The 22,462-nt window shown below is 37.9% G+C and overlaps 3 protein-coding genes across 3 annotated transcripts in view; 1 reads left to right on the top strand and 2 right to left on the bottom strand.

Moving 5' to 3' along the window:
- Positions 1–9,244, bottom strand: part of LOC123871006 — a 40,798-nt gene extending 31,554 nt beyond the window's left edge. The window contains exons 1-5 of the mRNA XM_045914523.1: positions 8,863–9,244; positions 4,186–4,301; positions 3,227–3,388; positions 1,334–1,419; positions 762–979 (exon numbers count right to left, since the gene is read on the bottom strand). Coding sequence (XP_045770479.1) covers positions 762–979; positions 1,334–1,419; positions 3,227–3,388; positions 4,186–4,301; positions 8,863–9,107 — 827 coding nt within the window. The 5' untranslated portion in view covers positions 9,108–9,244. The remainder of the gene's footprint in view (positions 1–761; positions 980–1,333; positions 1,420–3,226; positions 3,389–4,185; positions 4,302–8,862) is intronic.
- The window catches only part of LOC123871244 (uncharacterized protein C1orf198 homolog), a 504,106-nt gene that overhangs the window by 424,193 nt on the left and 57,451 nt on the right, over positions 1–22,462 (bottom strand). The gene's annotated exons all lie outside the window — the stretch shown is intronic.
- The window catches only part of LOC123871239, a 29,252-nt gene continuing 22,151 nt past the window's right edge, over positions 15,362–22,462 (top strand). Inside the window, exon 1 of the mRNA XM_045914930.1 lies at positions 15,362–16,213. Within this exon, the coding sequence (XP_045770886.1) occupies positions 15,496–16,213 (718 nt within the window). The 5' untranslated portion in view covers positions 15,362–15,495. The remainder of the gene's footprint in view (positions 16,214–22,462) is intronic.

Genomic DNA, 22,462 nt, shown 5'->3' with positions numbered 1-22,462 from the left:
GCTCGGCCGCGGAGCCGGCGACGGGGCGCAGCGAGCGCTTGAGGGCGTACACGCAGCCGTCGAGCTCGTCACGTACCTCACAAGATGCGGATGCTTGCCCAGCGCCGCATGCGCGTACACCTCGTTGAGCGCCGCGCGCTCGGCCGCGGAGCCGGCGACGGGGCGCAGCGAGCGCTTGAGCGCGTACACGCAGCCGTCGAGCTCGTCACGTACCTCACAAGATGCGGATGCTTGCCCAGCGCCGCATGCGCGTACACCTCGTTGAGCGCCGCGCGCTCGGCCGCGGAGCCGGCGACGGGGCGCAGCGAGCGCTTGAGGGCGTACACGCAGCCGTCGAGCTCGTCACGTACCTCACAAGATGCGGATGCTTGCCCAGCGCCGCATGCGCGTACACCTCGTTGAGCGCCGCGCGCTCGGCCGCGGAGCCGGCGACGGGGCGCAGCGAGCGCTTGAGCGCGTACACGCAGCCGTCGAGCTCGTCACGTACCTCACAAGATGCGGATGCTTGCCCAACGCCGCATGCGCGTACACCTCGTTGAGCGCCGCGCGCTCGGCCGCGGAGCCGGCGACGGGGCGCAGCGAGCGCTTGAGGGCGTGCACGCAGCCGTCGAGCTCGTCACGTACCTCACAAGATGCGGATGCTTGCCCAGCGCCGCATGCGCGTACACCTCGTTGAGCGCCGCGCGCTCGGCCGCGGAGCCGGCGACGGGGCGCAGCGAGCGCTTGAGCGCGTACACGCAGCCGTCGAGCTCGTCACGTACCTCACAAGATGCGGATGCTTGCCCAACGCCGCATGCGCGTACACCTCGTTGAGCGCCGCGCGCTCGGCCGCGGAGCCGGCGACGGGGCGCAGCGAGCGCTTGAGCGCGTACACGCAGCCGTCGAGCTTGTTCACACATCGCGTCACGATGCCGAAGTGGCCGCGACCGATCTCGCCCAGTTCCCAGAACTCCACTTTGTACCGCGATATATTCGACTCCTATTACGGAAAAATACTTTTGAAATGGTGGTATGACTTTTAATCCTGTCATTTTAATTTCATTCAAAGTTTGCTACCGATTAAATATAATACTATCCCCAGTGCGAGTATGAAATTAAAATCTATTAAAAATGATAATGTATTCTTTTTCTTTTCTTGCTTGGTGGCTTTTAGTAGTGCCAGACCAAAACAATGCACTTCGCCAGTTTCGAGTAGCTTGAGTCGACAACAGATTCAAAGAGCATTTTCTTTCGTTGGACTGACATAGGTTTGAGTGGCAAAGACCTCACTCTATGAAACAGAAATTAATGTGACAAACCATAATATTAACAAGAGAAACAGACAATAGCTTACTCTAAGTCTTTTCGCGGGCTGTTGTGGCGTGTCCCCCCCTGTTGGTGTTTTTGACATGGCTTTCCTCTTTTTGTTCAGCGCTTGACCTGAGGAATATAAAATTTCATTAATTAGTTCATACACTATTTCCATACCCAGGATATAACCTAACTCTGTACCTTTCAACAAAATCGGTTTATTTATTTATTTATTTATTGTCAACCAAAACAGATTACAATAACTACTTTAACTTAATTCTTAAATTGATACATTTTGACCTTATTGTAATCCTATATGGTCGCACAACATGACTATGGTTTTTTAGGCACGCTTAATTATTATTTAATATTAATAAATTAAATTTAATATAAACACTTAATAAGTACACTTATACTACAATAAATAATAACCTAAGAATTCGACGAAATAACAATGTTATTCTATTATGTTACTTAATTAAATGGATCGAATCAGAAAGCTAGGACACAGACACTCTTTCGCAGTTATTTAGTACTAGCTGATGCCCGCGACTTCATTCGCGCGGATATAGGTTTTTAAATCCCAAAAAAAACTCTTATGTGTTAATCCAGGGTATAATCTATCTCCATTCCTGCTGCTAAATCTGACCAGTAGTTTTTGCGTGAAACAGTTACAAACATACACACATAAACACAAACTTTCAGCTTTATAATATTAGTGTGATGGATTACCGTCAGGTGTATTCAGCTTTATAATATTAGTGTGATGGATTACCGTCAGGTGTATTCAGCTTTATAATATTAGTGTGATGGATTACCGTCAGGTGTATTCAGCTTTATAATATTAGTGTGATGGATTACCGTCAGGTGTATTCAGCTTTATAATATTAGTGTGATGGATTACCGTCAGGTGTATTCAGCTTTATAATATTAGTGTGATGGATTACCGTCAGGTGTATTCAGCTTTATAATATTAGTGTGATGGATTACCGTCAGGTGTATTCAGCTTTATAATATTAGTGTGATGGATTACCGTCAGGTGTATTCAGCTTTATAATATTAGTGTGATGGATTACCGTCAGGTGTATTCAGCTTTATAATATTAGTGTGATGGATTACCGTCAGGTGTATTCAGCTTTATAATATTAGTGTGATGGATTACCGTCAGGTGTATTCAGCTTTATAATATTAGTGTGATGGATTACCGTCAGGTGTATTCAGCTTTATAATATTAGTGTGATGGATTACCGTCAGGTGTATTCAGCTTTATAATATTAGTGTGATGGATTACCGTCAGGTGTATTCAGCTTTATAATATTAGTGTGATGGATTACCGTCAGGTGTATTCAGCTTTATAATATTAGTGTGATGGATTACCGTCAGGTGTATTCAGCTTTATAATATTAGTGTGATGGATTACCGTCAGGTGTATTCAGCTTTATAATATTAGTGTGATGGATTACCGTCAGGTGTATTCAGCTTTATAATATTAGTGTGATGGATTACCGTCAGGTGTATTCAGCTTTATAATATTAGTGTGATGGATTACCGTCAGGTGTATTCAGCTTTATAATATTAGTGTGATGGATTACCGTCAGGTGTATTCAGCTTTATAATATTAGTGTGATGGATTACCGTCAGGTGTATTCAGCTTTATAATATTAGTGTGATGGATTACCGTCAGGTGTATTCAGCTTTATAATATTAGTGTGATGGATTACCGTCAGGTGTATTCAGCTTTATAATATTAGTGTGATGGATTACCGTCAGGTGTATTCAGCTTTATAATATTAGTGTGATGGATTACCGTCAGGTGTATTCAGCTTTATAATATTAGTGTGATGGATTACCGTCAGGTGTATTCAGCTTTATAATATTAGTGTGATGGATTACCGTCAGGTGTATTCAGCTTTATAATATTAGTGTGATGGATTACCGTCAGGTGTAAACGGGTTGATGTTGGCCAGCATCCGTTGTCGGGAGCGCGTGTCGTCCAGATCATCGGGCAAGCTCTTTCCCAATGCACTGTCTTCCAACTGTGGCTGGGTGCTGAGTATCGGCGGAGGGTGCAGGTAGTGACTGGATCCAGACGGCATGCCTACGACAAACAGTGGTGGTTATAAGGGCTGTATAGCGCCATTTCCAAATGTTTTTTTATTTAAACCAGTGCTGACAGCAGTACATTTTACTAACATTACAATCTACTCTATGAGTGAAGCTAATAACAATAAGTAATATTATATTAACCTTAATTTATAAACGTACTTATATCTAAAAATCGGTTCATTAACTTATCTTAGTTGATAATAAACTAGCCGATGCCCGCGACTTCGTCCACGTGGATTTACATTTTTCAGAATCCCGCGGAACTCTTTGATTTTCCGGGATAAAAAGTAGCCTATATGTTAATCCAGGGTATAATCTATCTCCATTCTAAATTTCATCCTAATCCGTTCAGCTGTTTTTGCCTGATTGAGTTACGAGTATTATTAGTAGTAAGTATAATATTATGTAGTATAACTCGATTAGTTTTAATACATTGTAGTGTTACAGTGAAATGAGAAAAAGTCTTTTTAGTTTGTTCTTTAGCAGGTCAATCATGTTTGCAAAAAGTGTTATTTTTTTGTTGATGGCAGAACCCTACCGTCCAGCCCATTTTTTGATTATGACTTGTTTTCTTTCAATGACACGTTAGTTCACTGCAATATCACTTGATGGTAAGTGACAATGTAATCTAAGATGGCAGCAGCCTAACTTCTTCATAATCGATTTCATGACGGGAAAGCTAGATCGCTTGGACAAACGGGTTTGCTGTGCCTAGGTAACTAATAACTAACAATGGCCAAAACCATGAAAAAAAAACTATATTAACTAGGGAGAAGAATGCATACTGACCAGTCGGCATGTTCATGTTAATGTTAGGTGGAAATAGCCTCATCCGTGGCGAGGGGTGTGAGGGCGTCGAACATTTGAGGGCAAGACTGTGCGGCGTATGCGGGCTGTCGTCGAGTCTGCAAGTAAAAACACATATTTTTGAACACATCAAAAAAAGAAAAGATTTCAAGGTTGAAATCTATAGAGAGCACTTTGACTTTGAGATACCCCGCCCGTTGCACTATTGTCGTACCTACTCCTAGCACAAGCCTGACGCTTAGTTGGAGAGGAAAGGGGAATATTAGTCATTTAACTTGGCCAATATTCTTTAAAAAAAAAAAATGTTTAAGGTCGGAGTTTCTTTTACTTGTCGCCATCTATATGAATCCATACTAATGTTATAAATGCGAAAGTGTGTCTGTCTGTCTGCTACCTTTTCACGGCCCAACAGTTTAACTGATTCTGACGACAGGTACTGGGTTAGCTTATATCCCGGGGACGGACATATGCTACTTTTTATCCCAGAAATCAAAGAGTTCTCACAGGATTCCTAAAAACCAATCCGCTTAACCGATTTGTATGAAATTTGGTACCGAGGTAGCTTGCGTCCCTGTAATTGACATAGGCATTTTATCCAGGAAAATCAAACAGTTCCCACGGGATCTTTAAAAACCTAAATCCACGCGACGAAGTCGCGAGCATCCTCTAGTATTACATAATTAATAAAATCGAAATCAAATAAGTTTTAAATACCCAAAATTATAAAATATCAACAGAAAAGACCTTGGGAAATCTTAACCGCCAATTGTTACTTCCCCTAGCTTCCTCACACGCACACTTGTGCACAAAGGCAATCATTACACACTTGCGAGTTCCTAATAATGCACACTAGCACACGTCTCTTCTTAAGAAACACCTGAGAAGATTTTAAAGGAATCTGCATTTCTATTATTAAGTACGACATGTCCGCGACTTAGCCCGCGTGGTTTTTTTTTTTGATATTTCTAGGCCATTAGCAATCACTTACTGATGTGGATTATAATCAGATTGTTATGAGTGCGTTTAGTATAGCGCGTGGATATAGATTCCTTAAAAGTCCCTAGGGAATTTTGGATTTTCCAAGATATAAAGTAGCCTATACCCATATATGGGATGCAAGGTATCTGTATCAAATAGATTATGCACACAACTTCGTCCACCTAAAATTCATTGTTTGTCTTTGGTTTTTAGGGTTCCGTACCTCAAAAGGAAAAAGGGACCCTTATAGGATCACTTTTTGTTGGTCTGTCTATTGTGCCTGTTAAAAAACCTATAGGGTACCTCCAATTAACCTTGAGTCTTGAAACTTGGCAGATAGGTTCCATGTACGGGTCCGACTCGCACTTGACCTGTCTTTTGAATAAGTAACTTAATTAGGGTTGTGTTCTTTGGAGTCTTGTACCTGTGCAGACTGCGAGAAACTTCTTAAGATCACTAGCTAGATTACCAAGATCAGACTATGATACAACGCAATAACAAAAAATGTCTAACTTCTAAATTGCCGCAAAAAAAAAAAAAAAAATGCATGATCTTGTAACACATACAATGCCCAAAATCTCAGCTGTCCACCTTCAATGCAAGTAAACTTAATTTTTTTAATCATACCAAAAAATACGCACGCCAAACTACACCCTACGTCATATAAAACAAGGTGCAGATAAGAAAGACAGGTTTTTTCGGGGTAAAGTGTTCTCTCGTACATATTATAAATGGCAGTTTTTTTGCTGCGTAGGCGTTTTTTGCGGCAGATGTCAGCTGTTTGGGTCATATGTTTTGTTATTGTGGACGATAACTGTAGTTTAACTGATTTCCTCAACCGAAATTTCGATCGACATCTTTTGACGACCTCTGGCGCAGTGGCAGTCGCCTTGTGGAAAGGTCCTAGGTTTAATGTCGAAAAGTGGCACAGACGATATGATATTACATACAGAGGTTCGACGAAGCCCGAGGTAAGTGCGAGATGAAGAAGTGACCCCAATCGACCCTACGAAGTTAGACAATTACCACGAGATCTTTTATTTTTATTCACGTAGAAGTTAGTCCTTACCCCCCTTTCACCTGGTTGTAAGTGATGATACAGTCTAAGATGTAAGCGGGCTAACCTGGAAGGGGCAGTTTTTATTAAATCCACACCCCTTTGGTTTCTACACGGCATCGTATCGAAACGCTAAATTGCTTGGCGGCAAGGCTTTTGCTGGTAGGGTGGGTAACTAGTCACAGCCGAAGTCTCCCATCAGACCAGACCAGAGATTATAAAATTCGAAACCCTGCCAGGAATCGAACCCGGGACTTCCCACTAAGATCACAGCGCTTATCACTGCGCCAAGGAGATCGTCAATGTGATAATCACAAGGAACTTGTGATTAATACTATGTCATAATGGCAATATTGTTGTGATTGACTGATGGCATTCTTGCTGCAACACTATACATACTGCATCCTAGCCAAAGTTTGAACTTTTCTCATCATCACATCATCATCATCATCAGCCTGTGGATGTCCACTTTTGGGCATAGGTCTTCCCTATAGAGCACCACCACACCCGGTCCTCAGCCTTCCTTATCCAGCCACTTCCCCCCAGCCGCTTTATATCATTGGTCCATCATGCTGGAGGGCATCCCATACTACTTTTTTTATATGTATTTATTTAGATTTAAACTTAAACCTTCTTAGAAAATATTTTCAACTAGAATATTAGTAATGGATTAGTTATTTTAATATTAACTGCCAAACCTGTGCAGTCGGCACTGTTCAAAAACCTGTATTTGAGTAGCCTACAAAAGCCATTTAATCTATTAGGTATTTTGAGCAACATGTTCTATGACCTGAATAAGGTAAAACCAGTTTAGGAAGTGAACAATGGCAAAAAGATCCCGTCTGGAATCATGTCATAACATGTTTGCACAGGAAAAGTTTGGTAGAACCAATGATTAGACATATAATGTAAAAAAAAAACTGGTCAAGAGTCAGACTTTTACACAAAGGGTTTTGTACCATTACAAGAAATAACATTTTTTCAACAACAACCAAAAATTCACAGTTTTCAGATTTTTCCCTTTACTTGTGGCATAAAACATAGCTACTTGCTACGTTTCACAATTCTAGGTCAACGGGAAGTACCCCTTAGTTTTGTATCCCTTGTCTTGACAGACATGACAGACAGACAACATAGTTAAGGTGTACAGGTTCCTTTTTCTCTGGAGATAGGGAACCCTAAAACGAAGTAGATATGTCACATGTGTATCTAAGTACCCTATAGGTTTTGATTCCCTTAGCGTATAACCCTAAATATGTTGTCTGTCTGTTGTGCCTGTCAAAGGTTTCTTTTTATCTCTGAAAAAACAGAATCCCAAAAATAAGTAGATATGTCACATGTGTATTTAAAATTATTTGGGTCACATTTGTAAAGCTCTATCTCTTCTACTGTTGGTATGCTTCTGTCTTATTCATCAGCTATCACATATTTTATACACCAGTAACCTGCCCCAGCTTAGCACAGGTTCGCTTATTACATTTTTTTTACAAATCTCAATTTTTTTTTGAAAATAAAATACAGCCTATGTCACTCACGAATAATGTAGTTTTCTACTGGTGAAAGAATTTTCAAGATTGGATCAGTAGTTGCAGAGATTACTTCCTACAAACAAACTTACATACTCAACTTTTTTATAATATTTTGTATAGATTTAAGGGATAGCTTCTAGGGTTGGGCCACATTGCAATGCAAAAATCCACCTGTTATACATTTTATATATGAAACTTGAACTATATGACTAATGGCAGTGGGATGGATAGTACATACATATACAAAATGCTTGCCACACCAGCCCGTCCCAACCCGCCGCCCGACCAGTCTCTAGTGGACACCTTTCTTAATATGAAAGTAACATGTCTGTCTATGATATATATTATTGGGCTTTGTCAATATCTTAATAGAGGTTTTTAGGTTTTACCACCTGTACGATATAACTACAGGAATCAGCAATGTTTATGGCTGCTAAGTCCAAGTGCTATTAACCAAAATCTAAAAACAAGTTATGCCATACTGTTGCCTGTATATGACAGATATGTTGACATTTAACATATCTTTCCATCCAAAACAACTTACACTGGAATTCATTGTCAATGACTAGGAATTCATAGTAAAGCTATGTCAATATGTTGGTTTTTACAATAATGCATACAGGCACTCCACTACAAGCTAAACTAAACTCATGATTCATTCATTTATAATTAAGTGCAGACAAACTCTACTCTACTGCAGATAAACACAAACCCAGGCAAAATACAACTGATTTTCTTACTATCACATCAAACACTTGTTTTCTTTTCATATTGTTGTACTTAACAGCTAAGTACTACTAACATACTAAGTTAACAAGACATTCTTGTCAATATTATCAATGAAATCCTGCCAGAGAGTTCCTCTACAATTCTTGATTCATCTCTACCAAGAATACACCTAGAACTTTCCTGCACAAGAGATCATTTAAAAAAAAATTGGATGGCCCCATGGCAAGTTCTTTTAAAAATACAACAAATTGCACAGAAACTTCTAGGTCACAGATTTGGGGATAAATGTCGAAAGCGTTCAATGAATTCGTAATGCTCGAACGTGGTATTTATGTCGAAATTTGAATACCTAATGGTAGAACTTACTTGAGAGCCCCGACTCGTTTGTACGGGGGACTGAAGGTCGACGGAGCCGCCGAAGCTTTCTTGCTGCCATCATCATCGTCCAAATTAGTAAAATCTAACTTCCTCGGAACTATAGAAACCGGTACCGTATAAATATTGTCCAAAAACATGTCATAGGAATCAGAAACTTCAGAAGAATTTTCCACTGACATTTCCGATAAGTTCTGGATACTCCCGGAATAGTCTTTCATCCTATACACACTCATGTTCAATTATTACACATTTAACACTTTATAAACGCTTTCACAAATTATCACAAAAAGCTTCACAAAGCACTTTCACAAATCACAAATTTCAACAGTAATGGCGGATGACGCACAGGACCACCATTGCACCTGTTTGATTCATAAACCAATCACAGCGTCGGATTTAGCCGGTGAGATGAATTTTGGGATGGCATTGGTCAACCTTATTTTTTTTAAATAACGTAGTTGCTGCGTTCAGAAATACTATCACTATACCACAAGAAGAAAATAAATTAAAGTAATGACAAATATTTGCGATTATGAATAAATACTTATGAAATAATGAAAACTAATCAAAAGAGTTTATTTTATTAGAAAAATATTTTTGGTAAAAAAATGCTACGCCATCTAGTAGTTAACTTGTCAACTAGGTACATCGCTGCCTTGTGCAGTTAACTCTATTCATCACTAGATGTCACGATATCATTACTTTTCGCCATGGATTTACTCAAAAAAAAATTACCCAAGGAAATGTCTCCCAAAACTACTCATCGATAGATGTCGCTATGTGCATTATTCAGTGGATAAACAATAAAATAATAACCCTTCCTTTTGGCTTGGCGGGCAATAAAAATAAAAAGAGTAGGTATTTAAGGTATTTATATAAATCATAATGATGTATCTACAAAGCTACGTAAATATAAATTTAAGTTAACATTTTTTTATCTTATGGAAATCTCATTTGCATGAATCTACTTTCTCATGGGACTGATATTTAGATCGCTTAATTTCTATCCAAGTCAAGCGATCTTAGATGGAACGAGGAATTAATAGAAGTCAGTTTAGTGATCTTATGAAAAATTCATATGAAAAAGTATAGGACTTTGTATAGGACTGGTGAGTAAGTGGATCTCATAGCTGGATCTGTGAGTGGACAAGTTCGTCTTCACGTCTAGTTCTTCTACGCACTAATTGTGTCATATTGCATAGCTCGGTTTTCTTTCGGATTGGGATTGGCTGCCGTGACTAGCGTGCCGGCGCGATGACTCATAAGGACTACGAACTAAAGCAGACACTATTAATTCTTTTTGTAAATGCCCAAAAATAACAAAATGAATTTAATTAAGTAGGTACCTAAGTATGTATATTAAAGGCTTTTTTACAACATATTTTTTAACGCTTTAAAATAATCAACAAAAACTAGCTCAGAGACATCTCAGAGTTTAGAACGCTTTAAATCAAATTAAAGCGTAAAATTACTCATATGACGTTTATTTTGCATTAATATAATAAAATATTAAATTACGATTTTATTAGCCTATTATAGCGCGGTCTGCGCGCGCTGGTGCATTTGATAAATGTCCCTACTCGACTCTAAGAGATTAGTTATATTATTTATAGTAATCGCTTATAATTTTAGGAACTATTATAATGGTTAGATGTAGATATTTGTAGGATATAATATAGCCCTAAAGAGTTTATATTATAGTAGTTAGAACCAAGAGTTAATTTGTTCGTCAGCCATTAAAATATGAATACTGAGTAGGATAGTTCTTTATAGTTACGATAATTGTCAATTTTTGTCGATATATAAGTTGCAGAATAGTTCAGAATACGAATGTTGACCTAATTGACTATTTGGTATATTCTGATTCGTGGCAACCTCTTGCCAGACAGACGCCCTTAAACTTTAACAATTTATTAAACTTTAACAATTTATTCAAATTCAAATTCAAATTTTCAAATTCAAAATGTTTTTATTCAATTAGACTTTTACAAGTTCTTTTGAATCGTCAAAAGCATCTACCACTGGTTCGGAATGCCTTTCCTACCGAGAAGAACCAGCAAGAAACTCGGCGGTTGCTCTTTTCAAAGATTTGATATACAATATTATGCCATGTATAAAAGCAATTGAAGTCCTGCGCATTGCTGGAGCGAATCGAAGTTCAAATCCACGCTTATTAAACTTTAAGGCCGTCTGGCAGAGGGTTACCGTGCATGACGTGATTTCTAATACCTACTACTCCGAAGAAAATAAAAAAAGTGGTTTTTTATTCTTTGACCAAAGATTTTTACTCATTTATTAGGTAGGTATACTCTGTTATTTCCCAAATCCACCATGATCCAAACTTCATAGCTATTGATCGTTCCTCCCTGCGTTGGAGACAATACAGAGAGAAACTTTCAGTTTTTATAAAATAACGAAGGTCTGGCACGCGCTGGCTCTCTCTATAATGCTCCTACTCGCCAGTAAGACGAATTCTACGTCTACGGTAGGTACCTATTAGTTTTCATTTAATTCCAGTTAGGAGCTGTGCAATCCAAGTTACATCAAACGCAGCTAATCTCCGTAACTAATTTCTAAACGGGAGAGTGACGAATTGCACAAAAGATGGCGTCACGTGCTCTCCCGCGCAAATCTGTGTCAACTGACAACCGCACTCGCCCATAAATAATTTTATTTCTTTTTTTTATTTATTGTTATTATTAATCTGTGGATGAGACTAAATTTAAATCTGCGAGCAACAAAAGAGCATTAATTTGATTCTGATATTGAAAAAATATTTCATCGATTAAATTAATCGAATTACCTACCAAAATACTATAAAAATAATAAAAAAAAAACCTACTTATTACCTAGTTCTTTGTTCTTTACAGTGTTCTATTATTATTATGCTGGTTCTGTAGCTTTGTACCTCCTCAAAAGACCAAATGTCTGAATAGATAACTACTAACTAATTGATATTGGTTCATGATTCGTGATGTTCTAAGGAATTCTTTGATTTTCCGGGTACAGAGTAACCTATAGGTATGTCCTTCCCCAAGATGCAAGCTTATTCTTTACCTTTCAGTCTCAGACAGACAGACACATTTTAGCATTTATAATCATTCATCACAATCAACCCATCGCCGGCCCACTACTGAGCATGGGTCTCAGTGTCAGAATGAGAAGAGTTCAGGCCATAGTCTGCTACACTCACTAAGCTGGCCCAGTGCCGATTGGCAGACTTCACATATCTTTAATAACATTATAAAGAACTCTCAGGCATAATACTTACAGGTTTCCTTCATAGTAAGTGATATTTAATTGATTACAAGTGTAAATTAAAAATTTATAACGCCCCCGACAAGTGAAGGTTACAGTAACCAGAAAAGAGCTAATAACTTTCAAACGGCTAAACCGATTTTCTTGGATTAAGTATAGCTAAGAACATTCTCGATCAAGCCGCCTTTCAAACAAATAAAATTAATTAAAATCGGTTCATTAGTTTAGGAGCTACGATGCCACAGACAGACACACAGATACACAGATAAACACATCAAACTTATAAGACCACTTTTTTTTGGGTTGGGGGTTAAAAATACACATAACTCCATAAAAGTTAAGTAGTAGGTAAGTATTGTTATAGTAGGTAAGTATAAAAGTTAGAGGTGCGTGCCCGGGATCGAACCGCCGCCTCTTGAAAAGAAGACCAACCACCTAACCACTAGACTATCAGCACTCATTTATAATATTACGGAGTATAAATGCGAAGCTCTGTTGTGACAGCACCCCTTCCCGCAACTGTCCGTGTCGAATGGCAGTAATTGCATCAATAGCAGCGCAGCATTCTGCTGGGGTGGATTTCATAACAGTTTGGACTGTTGTGACCCAGTTAAGATAGGGTTGCTTTCAATAGCTTTTTAATCTGTGTTAAAATGATAAAGGACTAAACTAGTGGTTCGCTCCGAACTAAGACCTTGCGGATATTCGCCTGTTAACAGGGCTCTATCCGTCACTCGTTTTATACCATTTCATACAATCGTAGTTCCAATTTCATTTGAATATTAAGCAACCAAAGTCCATGAAATTTTGCAGACATATTCTAGAAACTAATATCTGTGTCTGTGGTGTTTTAGATTTTTCTAAAAATATGTAGTTTTAAAATTACAGGGGCTCAAAGATTTGTATGAAAATTTTAAGACCGCGTAACTTTGAAACCGAATATTTTAACAGAAATCTGGAAAACCACAGACATAGATATTAGTTTCTAGAATATGTCTGCAAAATTTCATGGACTTTGGTTGCTTAATATTCAAATGAAATTGGAACTACGATTCTATGAAATGGTATAAAACGAGTGACGGAGAGAGCCCTCTTAAAATGCTGAGAGCAATAACGCAAGCAGTTCGCGTCAATATTATTCATTTTGAAGTTATGTTAAAAGTAAGTACTAAGGCCCATTAAAAATAAAATAATTTCGTTTCTTTATAATATTTATCTAATTTTAGTATTTTTGTTCAAGTGCAGGATATAACTGGAACTACTGAACCGATTTTGAAAATTCTTTCACCAATAGAAGCTACATTGTTCTTGAGTGACATAGGCAATATCTAATTCTCAAAAAGATTAGAGATCCCTACGAAAATTCTAATAAGCTACCCGTGCGAAGCCGGGGCGGGTCGCTAGTATAATATAAGCAGGTTAAGAAAACCTAGTCATTATAGCCAGCCGACTAAATGACTACGTAAATAAGTCTATAAAATTCATACAAAAATCCAAAATGAAAGCTCTATCGTCGTCCATTATTCTCCTTCAAATACAGCAAAATATATTCATATTCCAAACCTTAAAACCTTTTTTCTTACAACCTCTTTTGAAACCTCTACAATCCAATATCTACCTTATCTGATTCGTATGAAAATTCAAATTCAATCGTACTCTTTGTGGCAGTTGAACTCTTTAGTTTCGGGTAAAGTAACCAATAACAAGCAAGGGGTGTGGCTAATTTCAAAATCCGAACGCTTTTCTCTTCAGGCTTTCCTTTTAATTTTCAGACAGTCTTCGATGGACCGTCGAAGACGATGGTTTAATGGAATGCTGGTTGTTTATGTTAATTTACACATACATATATTATAATCTTTGTAGGTAGTACATGAGGCGATATAGAGAAATTATCGTAAGAATATTTAATACATGCTTATTCATAAGTTTCTGATGCTGTGCTTTATGGCTGTGCCATATCTGAGATATACGAGCAGAAGGACAGTCATGGGGCATACCAAAGCTATAAGGCTTCCTTGTTTTTATATTTTATCCCTAAAAATAAACGAACTTATTTAACAACTAATATTATGGAAGGGAATAATTTGATGATCGATAAGCTCTGAAACTACTAAACCGATTTTGATAATTCTTTCACCATTAGAAAGCTACTTTATCCAGAACTAACATAGGCTATATATTATTATGTATAACATATAGGTGTATCAAAATTCACCCCAGCGAAGCCGGCCATCAGCTATAATATAAGTAATTAATAATATCGATTACGTAGTTTGCTACATCTTTCTACGACCGTCGACCGCTATGAGAACACGTAGCGCCGCGTAGCGCGTAGCCGTAGCTCCGTAGATAGGTGATATCATTCAGAAAGTTGTTTATTCGTTACTTTTATTGTCTTAATTTTTTTTCGCAAAAAATAAGATAACATTTATTATTGAACATAATTAGTTTATTTACTTATACCTACCTACTCTAGTTTCAGTCTTTATATTTATTTTTCAAAATAAGATTCAGATTTCAGACCAACCTATTATATACTTACTATAATACTGGCACATTCCCACATTTTTTTCTGAATATGCAGACCAAATTACGTCAGTATAACTTGGGTAAGCAATGTTTTTATGCCTCTATGAACAGCGCACCATTAGGTACTGCCCTGTACAAAAACCTGTGTCTTTGTTGAGTGTGTGAGAAAATGCCTTAAGCTCGAAAAAACATTTACCTTAGTAGGCTGCATTTTACAAGGCTACGTAAAATGAAATAAATAAAGCTTAATATCTTACATACTTAAATTGAAGATGTTCAAAGCAAATCTTTATAAAATGGATGCCAGCAAAGTCCAAACTTACACCCTTTTGCTATTAACCTATGAATAAAATCCACATATTATAAACAGCGATGCATGCGGGACTTACAAACATAAAAATAACTTCAGAAATGCAAAAAAGCTTCTTATTCCGACGGAAATAGTGGTTAAATTCGACTGCTCAGGAGTGCAAAGCGAAAATTGCTCGCGAAACCAAGTGACCACTGCAAAAGACCTAAGACATTACAAGCAATCCCGCTTTTACAGTAAATTCTATTGTTCAGTATGAGGGGTGGTAAAGGTCAACTTATATTGGACGCGCCAACAAAAGCAACGGTAGAAAACCACCCCTATGCCCGCCCCTTTTAAGAACCACTCCCAATACACTAGTCGAAAACCAGACGCGAAAGGGATCGCATGTCTTGCACCCGCTTACACCCTTATTTTTCGCAAAATTAATTCGCCTATCTGACATTGAATTTGACATTTGTAGTGAAGTGACACATAACAATAATGAGTATAATTAAATAAATATTCGTTACAAAAATAACGTTATGTACCCTACCGATTTAAAAAATGGAACGATAAAACTGAATCCATTCACAGCCAACCACAACATTATGTTGAAAACTATTCAAAACCTGTGCTATAATAAAAATAACAGCGGTTTTAATATGACGTCACCTTTTCTGGTAGATAATATACTGCATCAACAGAAAACGGTGAATTTTCACAATCAATTTTTGAATCAACAATTAGAAAGCTACATGCAAAGCCAAAGTTATTCGCGAGAAAACTCCCCAGATGTTGATGACACAAAAATAGGTGAAAATGACGAGGAAAATAGGACAGATGAAATCGAAAAAGGTGATGACGATGATTCAAAGAGTCGAGACGAAGAGTTTAATATGAAAAACGAAACGGGGTACTACAACCACGACTTTTATAACAGAAATGAAGAGAGGAATGAGAAAGAGGTATTAAATATACCGAATCTTACTCGGAGATGTCACTGTGGTTCTTTTGAATGCCCTCCTTTTGCTTGTAAGAAATCAGGGATCCGTCGATTGGAGGAGTTAGAGAAACGGTTCAACTTGCATAGTTACCAGGAGAACTCTGGCGATGAAGATGGGAAGGAGAGGTTTAACACTGAGGACATGGTTAGGAGTTGTGAGGACTATACGGTTGAACAGAAAAAGCCGTTGCTTAAATTTAGTGTTAGTGCGATACTTGGGGACCAATACCGGGACACTGCTAAGAGTAACGTTAACGGTATGTGGTATTTTCACTACTTTTTACTCATCTAATCACATTTCGCCTTTATAATATTAATATTATAAAGTTTGTATGTGTGTGTGTGTGTGTGTGTGTGTGTATGTTTGTTACTCCATCACGCAAAAACTACTGGACGGATTTGGCTGAAATTTAGAATGGAGATAGATTATACCCTGGATTAGCACATAGGCTACTTTTTACCTCGGAAAATCAAAGAGTTCCCACGGGATTTTTGAAAAACCTTCATCCACGTGAACGAAGTCGCGGGCATCAGCTAGTAGAAGATATAACTTAAATGAATTCTGTGATATCTTTCTAAAATAAAAGGAAAGTTGACTGACTAATCTATCAACGCACAGCTCAAACTACTGGATGGATCCGGCTGTTTGGCATGCAGATAGCTATAATGGCCTGCTTACATTCGCTAAGAAAGGATTTTCGACCATACAACCCCTAGGAGGGTGAAATCGGGGGTGAAATTGTGTAGTCCACGCGGACGAAGTCGCGGGCATTAGCTTAGTAAATGTATAAAAGGAAAAGGTGTTTTTTTTTCTTTTTTGAAGAATATTAGCCATGCTAATCATGACTAATACCCCCCTTTTCCCTCCAATTAAGCGTTAAGCTTGTGCCCGGGTGGGGTTTTCAACCGCCGACCTTTCGGAATTCAGTCCGCTCCTCAACCGTTGAGCTATTGACTGATTTCTGTATCAAATAAGCAGATGATGCCCACAACTTCTTCCGTGTAGATAACTACTTCATTTTATTAAACGCAGTCTTCTGCAAATAAAATTCGCTGAAATATGCTATGAATAGCAGTAGGTATGCTATTTACTTAACTAAAGAAAATCCGTCGGGTCCTGACACAGTTCACGACAGTTAGGGAATGTCTAACAAAATGTTCAGGCTTCGACGCCACTGGCAGGCGTCAAAGGTTTAGCACATTTGAAAGTAGCCCTATTTTACTTTAATTTCACGTCACCCTATCCTCATATTTGACAAATAGTCGATTCAGCATCAAACCGAGTGTTCTCTCAATCTAGTTCGATTTCAATTTCTTTATTGCAAATTCCATACACACAAATAATATCTCTATGGTATCTCTGGTCCAATGAAATTATTATTATTAGATCCATAAAATTAAAGTGAGTATTATAGGTTAATGAGTGTAACCTAATTACCTACCTACCGACGGATATTGTGACAAACTTAATTACTTATCTTTAATTATGGTATAGTAGCGGATGTGGTAGCGGATGATGACTATACTAGTCAAATCAGTGACTTTTTATCAAACGTCAAAACGCTTGCTTGGCAAGGGAGCTTTCAGCTTGTACGAAATACATACATAGATGTGACGTCAAAAACGTCTGACGTAATTTGAGTAATTTGACGTACTTCTTAGGGTTCCGTACCTCAAAAGGAAAAACGGAACCCTTATAGGATCACTTTGTTGTCTGTCTGTCTGTCCGTCCGTCTGTCGTGTCTGTCAAAAAACCTATAGGGTACAGCTTCCCGTTGATCTAGAATCATGAAATTTGGCAGAAAGGTAGGTCTAGCACAAGGAAAGGAATAAATCCGAAAACCGTGAATTTGTGGTTACAGCACAGAAAAAAAATGTGTTCCAATTTTCAAAGTAAGATAACTAATGTAAGCTTAGGCCAAAAGGGCCGTTATAATTTAACTATTTTTATAAGTTATTAAAATGTTCTTTCATACTAAGCCTTCGCGAAGACATAAGCCACAACGCTCAGAGGCTTATCAAGAGTTTTGATCTTTAAATAACCCAACTGCAATATTAATTTGATCGGGGTGCGATTGCTATTGCAACCACTCAATCAAAATAGCGACCCAAACACAAAAGTATTAATAGTCGTTGAGTCTCGAGTCGGAGCGAGACTGGCTTAAAACCCGTCGAGCAGCCGTATTTATACAAATCGATTCAAAATGGCTGCTCGGAAGAGATCGTGTGACGTCGAATGAGTCAAATATCTGTTTTATTATTTTAAATTTTAAATAGTTTTTTTGAGAAGCTAACAGTCGGCCATCCAAATTGGGTCGTTCGACCTCGAGCGACGAAAATAAATATTAGGCCAGGTTGTCCAGAATACTAATAGGGGCACGGTTGTTCGTAATACTACGGGACCAGGGTTGTCCCGACACATTTTATTGTAGGACCAGGGTTGTCCCTTAAAGGGTGTCGAATGAATGAACCAGGGTTGTCCATACTACATGACCAGGGTTGTCCCAACACATTTTATTCCAGGACCAGGGTTGTCCCTCAAAGGGTATTGAATGAATGAACCAGGGTTGTCCCAACACATTTTATTCTAGGACCAGGGTTGTCCCTTAATTTCCAACTATATTCATTTGTGAACTATCTTTCGTATGCTTAAGTGGATTTTTGCGTTAATTCCATCCCACTTCTGAACTGAAAACTTAGACCAAAAGGGGCGTTATAATTTAACTATTTTTATAAGTTATTAAAATGTTCTTTCATACTAAGCCTTCGCGAAGACATAAGCCACAACGCTCAGAGGCTTATCAAGAGTTTTGATCTTTAAATAACCCAACTGCAATATTAATTTGATCGGGGTGCGATTGCTATTGCAACCACTCAATCAAAATAGCGACCCAAACACAAAAGTATTAATAGTCGTTGAGTCTCGAGTCGGAGCGAGACTGGCTTAAAACCCGTCGAGCAGCCGTATTTATACAAATCGATTCAAAATGGCTGCTCGGAAGAGATCGTGTGACGTCGAATGAGTCAAATATCTGTTTTATTATTTTAAATTTTAAATAGTTTTTTTGAGAAGCTAACACTAAGTATATCAAATGGGGTACATATGAAAGGGATTTTATTGTACATTCTAAAACAGTTTTTTATTTATTTTTAATCATTATAGTTTTTGATTTATCGTGCAAAATGTCGGGAAAAATATCCGAGGATACAGAACCCTCGGTCGGTTTTTTTTGTTAAATCAATAATTAAAAATAGTTAGCAAACTTAAAACTAACATTGGAAGTGGGTTTTACGAATTTTGGAAGACCAACTATTTAATAGTTCCTAAGAACTATTTTATTTTTGACAGTCATCATCCCAATTCTTTGTTACTTTCTTCAAAAGAGCGGTGATTAAACGAATCCGCCTCGTATCCAGGAGATCAGAGGTTCGATTCCCAACACTCCGTTCTTACTTTGCGGAGCTATTTGCGTTGTAAGTAATTAAAATATCAATTGCTTTAACGGTGAAGGAAAACAGAGTTCTCCATAATGTTTATTCCGCATTTGGACAGCGTGGTTGACTATGACCAAAACCTTTCTCATTCTGAGAGGAGACCCGTACTCTGTAGTGAACCGGCGACGGGTTAATCATGATGATGATGAATTATGGACTTTTCACTTAATTAAGTAACGCAATAACGAATAGATGTATTAAATATCTGGTACTAAAATACTCGTAAAAAAATAATTAACCGAAAAAAATACCGTTTAACGTCCCAAACATAACGTTACCAATAACAATTTTCTCTATGCTACATCTTAATTCACTAACAGAGTCGCAATATGGCGCCCGACTTTTTCAATAAAAGCGGCAACATCTGGTCGGACACTTAAGCGCGGGGGCGGGAGAGAGACGGCGCTATACGGGGGACAATACGCCAGAGAGGGACGACGCGTGGCGAAATTAATATGTCTTTTTCTTAACATTTTCGTTGGACGCAAGTCGCTTTATTATTTTATTATTGATGTCAAAGCCTGATATTTCTCTATTAATATATTTCTCTCTGTGTTGTGTTGATATTAAAGTGTAAGTAATAAATACTGTAGCGAGTCATTGGGCGTGCTTAATATTCTTTTCATGAGATTTTTCTTATATCCCACTTCTGATTGTTTTTGTCGATGACAGTTTAACTTAATGACAAAGAGTAGATATCTAATGATTTTATGGTAATGATCAGTGATATAAATAACTAGTACGGCGTGTGGGTGCGCGGCCCTATGTATGTTTGTATTATGTTTATATGTAATATGTTCCGCCGTAGCGCTTAAACTACAGACCCGGTTTTGATAAATGAGGTCTCAATCGATTTGATAATATAGTCCATGGGTCATAGGCTAAATTTTATTTAAAAAAAAAACAACATGCGTATTTTACCTCCAAAACAGTGAAGGCCTCTGAATTTTTTTTATAGTGTTACGTGGGATATTAAATGAAAGAGGAAATAATTCTGAAATCTTAAATATATACTTAGTAAATACAATATTAAAATATACCAAACGATAGAAATTTTTTAATATATTTTACCGTTGAGAGGCTGAAGGGTTTTAGTTTTTAGAACTTTTTCTTGTTCCTACATATTTTGTCATTAGTGATTCTCGTTTAGCTTCGTTTACATCTTTACATTTAGCTGAAATGGAAGCGAAAAAGGAATGTAAGTACAGTATCCAGCAGTAAATATAACGTATCGAACTTTAGAAAGAGATAATCAGCAGCTTCAGGTTCGTAGAGCGTGGTCTCTCTCGTTGAGACTGCCAAATCAGTGAAAAAATATTACATTATAATTCGTGACAGAGCTACTATGTACCTGTTCGGTAATACATTATAAAACATTATTAATTATCTGAAAACAATGACCACATGCTGGAAACCTACTAAGCAGAATGAAGCATGCATTGACTATAAGTAGGTACCTATAGCAACTCGACATCCCTAACTACATTGAAAAACACCTGCAAGAAACAGTCACTCCCATCCTTTTATTTCATCCGATAATCGAATCTAACTTTCCTAAACGATTTATACCGATAAATCGTTTCTACATCTACGAGCCGACTTTATAGCTTTCCCGTAAAAACCAGTCAGTAATATAAACTTCTGACAAATTTCCCGTGACATATCGAAAGATTTCCGACCGCCGTAATAGTAACGTGATAAGGTTGAAAATAACGTTATAACGAGCTCAAGTAACGTTACGCGTAGGAATAAAACGGAGTAAGAGTGCGCGAGTCGTTCGGAATTCGAATATTATCGCAATATGGCGTCCAATGACATGTTAATATGGGCGTCCGGAAGCCGAAATGCATAATTTTCTAATAGAATTTTCCGATATCGACTTCTAACGGTGGGTTTTATGTAGCGCTTTTTCTTTTATTGTTAAAAGGGAGGGGAAAACATAACCCATATTAGAATGCCACTATTTTATAACCCAACGAGATACAATTTCAAATAGATTTCAGAAAATATTAAATTGTTGTTCAAAATTGATTAGATAACTTAATGTATTTATTGAAGTGAGTTTAATTAAATTGATATTTGAAGTATTTGAATCATTCGAATGTGGCAAGTACTGCATCTTGAAAGAATTTGTATGGATACGGGTATTTTCCGACTTATTAACCGACAGTCAAAATGGAATCGGAGCGCTTTTTGACGTGACAACGTCTTATAATTCGATAGAGCCGGCTGCACGCACGAAAAAACATGACTCATGCGGCGTTACCTCGCTCTGAGGCGTTCCATATAAGGCTTGAAGTGCAAGCGAGAGCGCGGAACGAGCGACAAAGAAGCACAATCGGCCTTTGTTGTCACGTTCAACTATCGTCAGTAAACCGACTTTACAGACAACCAATTTTTTTTTTGTCTTATATTTCAGTCTCATTTCATTCTCCAGACATGACGATTGTTACTGTAATACTGAAACTATTAAATAGATTGGAATTGTTATTTTATTTTAAAATAATCGGAAATCAAACGGTACTCTAGACGGTAAATCTATGTGCAGAGAACGTTGTCTGATATCAAGTAAAATGAGACAAAAATAACAGTACAATGGTACAAAAGGTATAATTATAATTCTAAATATCATCTAAGGCAGGCCTCGACAACACACGACACTAATTCACTAACGTTACAACCTGAACACACGTTCTAATTTTGAAACACTCGGTGACGGTTAACACGACCGCAGACGCGTTCTGAATTTAAACGACCCAATGGGATGCGGTCGCGAGTTAACGCTATTCGAATTTGAAACTGCTTTTGGGTGCGGGTTTATCGGATTTTCTATTATCTTTTATGGTTTTAAAAGAGGAACAGCTACAAAAATAATTTAAGGGGCGTTTTTAAAAACAGCTTCGCTTAAAAATTACAAATCACTACCCATCATGTCTTTGTTAGTTTATTGGTTTGTCTTTCAATCACGTTGCAATGGAGCAAGGTTTTTGGATATTTCCCTTTACTTGTGC

The sequence above is a fragment of the Maniola jurtina genome, chromosome 13 (assembly GCF_905333055.1).
Source record: "Maniola jurtina chromosome 13, ilManJurt1.1, whole genome shotgun sequence".
Classification (NCBI taxonomy): Eukaryota; Metazoa; Arthropoda; class Insecta; order Lepidoptera; family Nymphalidae; genus Maniola; species Maniola jurtina.
Note: the sequence above shows the minus strand (reverse complement) of the source record. Positions and strands in the feature narration are given on the sequence as shown.